Below are 4,155 nucleotides of genomic sequence, written 5' to 3' on the forward strand. Positions count from 1 at the left end.
GGCTGGGGGGCCTTCTGTGCTGAGTGAAGTGTCCCTGAGCTCAGGGCTCACATGCGCAGCCCTGAGGTCAGCTGGCTGCTGTGGCCACCCCACCTACTGCCAAGAGGGCTGACCAGGTGGCCAGGACGCCCCAAGGCTGATGGTGGAGGCTCTCCTTCCCCTCCAGGCAGAGGCCTCAGGGGACAAGGCTGCCCTGGCCTGCTGCCTGGAGCAAGGGGCCTGTGTGAGGCCATTGTTTGAGGCTGGAGCTGGGGGGGCTCCAGGAAGCCCTTGGCAATGCCCTGTGTCCCACTTCCCACAGACACAGCCTCGCACAAGGCCAGAGCTCAGACGGGAGGATGAAGGCGCTCACGGCAGCCCTGCTCACTCTGCTGCTCTGTGGACCCCCAGGTAGGGACGAGGGGGGCTGAAGATGGGGCTGGCCCGGCCCTGCCCGGAGCTGGACTTGGCACTGAGTGAGCTCTGGGCCTCCAGCTGCATTCCGGGGGCGGTTCAGGAGCTGAGGAGCAGAGTCCCGCGGGAGATGGCTGTGGAAGGGCGGGTGAGAACAGGCCTGTCCCCGCCGAGGCCAAAGGGTTCCTTCACGGGCAGGGCGAGGGCAGGTGCAGGATGAGGATGAGGATGAGGACGATGTGGACCCGGGGCAGGAGGGCTACGATGACGACGATGACGACGACGACGAAATGGACAAGGCCCGCGTGCTGGGGGATGGCGGGGATGAAGGTATGGCACACGGGGCTCTGGGGCCTGGCCCAGCGGCTGCAGGGCCAGGAAGGGGGTCCAGAACTGCCAGGGCCTGGGGTGACCCCCACCAGAAGGTTCTCAGAGGCTCCTGAGCGACTCCACACATTCGGGCTGCTTTAGCCCAAGGACACCACCCAAGCCTGTGCTTACCTGCTGGCCCTGGACCCTGCGCCCCTCATGTCTGGGCCTGCCCGCTGGGCTGGGGGCATTGGGGGGAGGGCAAAGAGAGTGGGCGTGGTGGGGCGGGGCGGGAGTAGGCAGGGCGGGGCCCATCTATGGGCGTGGTCACGGGCGGAGTCCCACTGAGGCCCCGCCCCAGGGCTGCTCTGCTACGCGTGCCAGTCACTGCCCGGCCCGGAGAGCTGCCCTCTGCGACAGCGCTGTGGGCCCCGTCACCGCTTCTGCAAAACACTCGTCTCTCACGGGGACACTGGTGAGCGGCGGGGGCCCGGGAGCCCTGGGAGGCAGCAGCCGCCCCCGAACTGCAGGCCTAACCCAGGGTTCCTCCCCCTGCCCGCCCCCTTCCCCCAGAGTCTGGGCCCCTGACCACCTACTCAGCCTGGTGTTCGGACACGTGTCACCCCATCACCAAGACGGTGGAGCGGACCCTGATGACCGTCACCTGCTGCGAGTCCCCGCTGTGCAATGTGCCACCCTGGGAGGGCCCCGGGGGAGGGCTAGGGGACCCCCAAGGGGGTAAGGCAGGTGGTGCCCGGGGTGGGGGTGCTGGGGGTCCCTGGGGCTGCCCCCTCGCTGTGGCTATGACCTTTCTGCTCAGCCTCCTGTGTAGCATTCACTTTCTGGGGTCCTGAAGCCCCCACCCGGCCCCCTGGCCCCTCCACCCTGCCGGGGTCAGCAGCTGCGGGAATAAACTGTACCTTCCCAACACTCACAATACCGGCCCTCCCATCCTGTATGTCCTGCTTCCTGTCAGCTTCCTGGGCCTCCCTCTGCACCCGCCCTGCCCAACACACAGGGTCGATGCTGTGACCTCTGGGGTGAGCTGCCATGAGGGGACAGACAGGCTGGAGGGACACAGAGGAGCCGGAGGCCTCTTGGCCTGAGGGGCCGTGAGGAGACCCCCAGCCCCAGCAGAGTAGCCCAGAGCCCACAGGGAGAGTGAGAAGCTCGTCTCTCCTGCTCCCCTTCCTGAGATGGTGGACGCCCACAGCAGCCCTGCTGTGCGCTGAGGGACAGGCTGGGGAATGTCTGTCCCAGCCTGAGCCTCTCCCCAAATCCTTGGTCTCGCTGGACCCCAGCCCAGTGCTTCCATCTGTGTCCTTGGCCTCTTCTGACCCCAAAGGCAGCCTGGGACGCTCTGGGGTCTGGCTCAGGACCCTCAGTCTGACACCGAAGCCCCAGCACACAGGGTGCCCTGTGTTGTCTGCAGTGCACACATGGGGGTCAAGGCCATGCATGCGTGTGTGGGGGTCAGGGCCATGCATGCGTGTGTGGGGGTCAGCGCCATGCACGAGTGGGGGTCAGGGTCATGCACGCATGCGTGGGGGTCAGCGCCATGCATGTGGGGGGGGTCAGCGCCATGCATGTGGGGGGGGTCAGCACCATGCATGTGTGGGGATCAGGATCATGCATGCATGTGTGGGGCTCAGGGCCATGAACGTGTGTGGGGGTCAGGGCCATGCATGCATGTGTGGGGATCAACGCCATGCATGCTTGTGTGGGGGCCAGGGCCATGCATGCATGTGGGGGGGTCAGGGTCATGCATGTGTGTGTGTGGGTCAGGGCCTGCACGTGTGAGGGTCAGGGGCATGCGTGCGTGTGCAGTTCAGGGCCATGCACACGTGTAGGGGTCAGCACCATGCATGCCTGTGGGGGTCAGCCCAGCACTCTCCACCCTGCATTGCCCCTCCCACCTACCCCCCTGCCAAGACAATGACAGTGCCCAGGGCTTAGATCATCACAATTTTCCTGGTGCTATGGCTGTGCCAAGTGCAGGCTACACAGCAGCCAGGACACATGTCAGCTCCCATGGAACTCTTAGGGGTATCTGGGAGAACTCCCTAGAAAAGGCGAGTGTCTGCCCCCTGTCCAGGCAGAGCCGCGGTCTCACCTCTGCACTGAGCTGGGCATCCCGCACAGGGGCCGGTGATTCTCAGGCCTGGTGCGTGTGGAGCCCCCCACCAGCTTTCTTGGGTCTCCGGCTAAGGCAGTGGGACCTCAGGCTTGAGGGCTTGGACTCGGGAAGGCGGAGCTGGGCTGACTGCGTCTCCTATGACCAACCGTGGACACTCCCAATGCTTTGCCCAGGCCTGGCCACATCCCAGAGAGTGTCCAGGTTCTTGGGTCCGGGGATCCACTGTGGAGCTCCCTGAGCCACCCCCTGGGCCTCTGGAGCCCCGAGCTGGACGCGGGCCCGACCCTCCCAAATTGGCATAACTGAGCGTGTGGGGTTAAGAATCCCCTTCCGGCCCGCACGGCCCCCAGAGGCGGGGGCCCGGCCTATGTCCTCCTCAGCCTGGACCCCCCACCCCCCCAGACCCCCTCACCCCAATCCCAGGCCCTGTTTGTCTGGGAACTTCCTTTCTCACGCAGGAAGCAGGTGGCCCTGGATGCACTTCCTGTCCTTGTTCCAGCGGGTGGAACCGGGTGAGGGCGAAGCTGTGACCTCAGAGCAGGACTTTCTTGAGGACAGGGATTCCCAGGGGCACCCTCCTGTGACCTGTCCTCTAGGGAACTTTCTGGAACAGGGAGTGCTCAGGTCTGCAGAGACCTAAGTGGGTGGGGGTGTCCCCTCTGCCCCAGGGGTGCAACTGACTGCACACAGGGGTCTGTGGGAGAAAGAGAAAGGGGCCAGGACACCCCCCCACCCGTCAGGCCAGGTAGGGGCCGCACTGCACCCCAGGGAGGGGGAGAGCCCCACCAGGAGTAGCTGTGGGCACAGCTGCAGGATGACAGGACGCTGGTGCTGCAGGGTCTGTACTGGGTGCTGTCACTTGGCCACATGGGGCCTTCCCTGGTCCTTATTCAGCAGCTGTGGGTGGGCCCTGATGCCTTCTGTCCACTCTGTCCTCTGCTGTCCAGTGGCCAGCACCTAGGAAAGACTCGATTCTCGGTGGGCTGTAGCACATGCTGGCCCTCGAACCCACATTCCAGCACCTCCAGCGGGTGAGCACTGTGGGGTGAGCCAGCACACATTGCCTTAGATGTGCCACGGGGTCAGCGGGCACAGTGGCCCCAAATATGAGAAACGGGAATGGGGTAGAAGCAGGCAGCGGCCTGGATGGCCCAAGCCCTTGGTCCTATGTGGCCGGAGCCCCACGCCCCTCCCACCCGTGCCTTTCTCTCCCTCCCACGGTGAAGACCAGGGGCACCTGGTGGGGGAGTGTTCCAGCCCCACAATACCCACCCCACTGGCTTCCTCCCTGCCCTTCACAGCGCTCAGGACGTGGT

At 65.3% G+C, this 4,155-nt stretch overlaps 1 protein-coding gene across 2 annotated transcripts; it reads left to right on the forward strand.

Moving 5' to 3' along the window:
- The first annotated feature begins 258 nt into the window (after nt 1-258).
- Nucleotides 259-1,639, forward strand: GPIHBP1 (glycosylphosphatidylinositol anchored high density lipoprotein binding protein 1). Of its 2 annotated transcripts, XM_004618692.2 has the most exons (4): nt 259-390; nt 592-723; nt 1,064-1,177; nt 1,276-1,639. In XM_004618692.2, exons 1-4 carry the CDS (start codon nt 339-341, stop codon nt 1,554-1,556), a joined length of 579 nt encoding a protein of 192 aa, XP_004618749.2. In that variant the 5' UTR covers nt 259-338; the 3' UTR covers nt 1,557-1,639. The 2 variants fall into 2 exon arrangements, with proteins under 2 accessions (XP_004618749.2, XP_054984574.1); XM_055128599.1 differs by lacking the exon at nt 1,064-1,177 and having other exon boundaries at nt 339-390.
- Nucleotides 1,640-4,155: the final 2,516 nt, after the last annotated feature.

The sequence above is a fragment of the Sorex araneus genome, chromosome 2 (assembly GCF_027595985.1).
Source record: "Sorex araneus isolate mSorAra2 chromosome 2, mSorAra2.pri, whole genome shotgun sequence".
NCBI classification, from domain to species: Eukaryota; Metazoa; Chordata; class Mammalia; order Eulipotyphla; family Soricidae; genus Sorex; species Sorex araneus.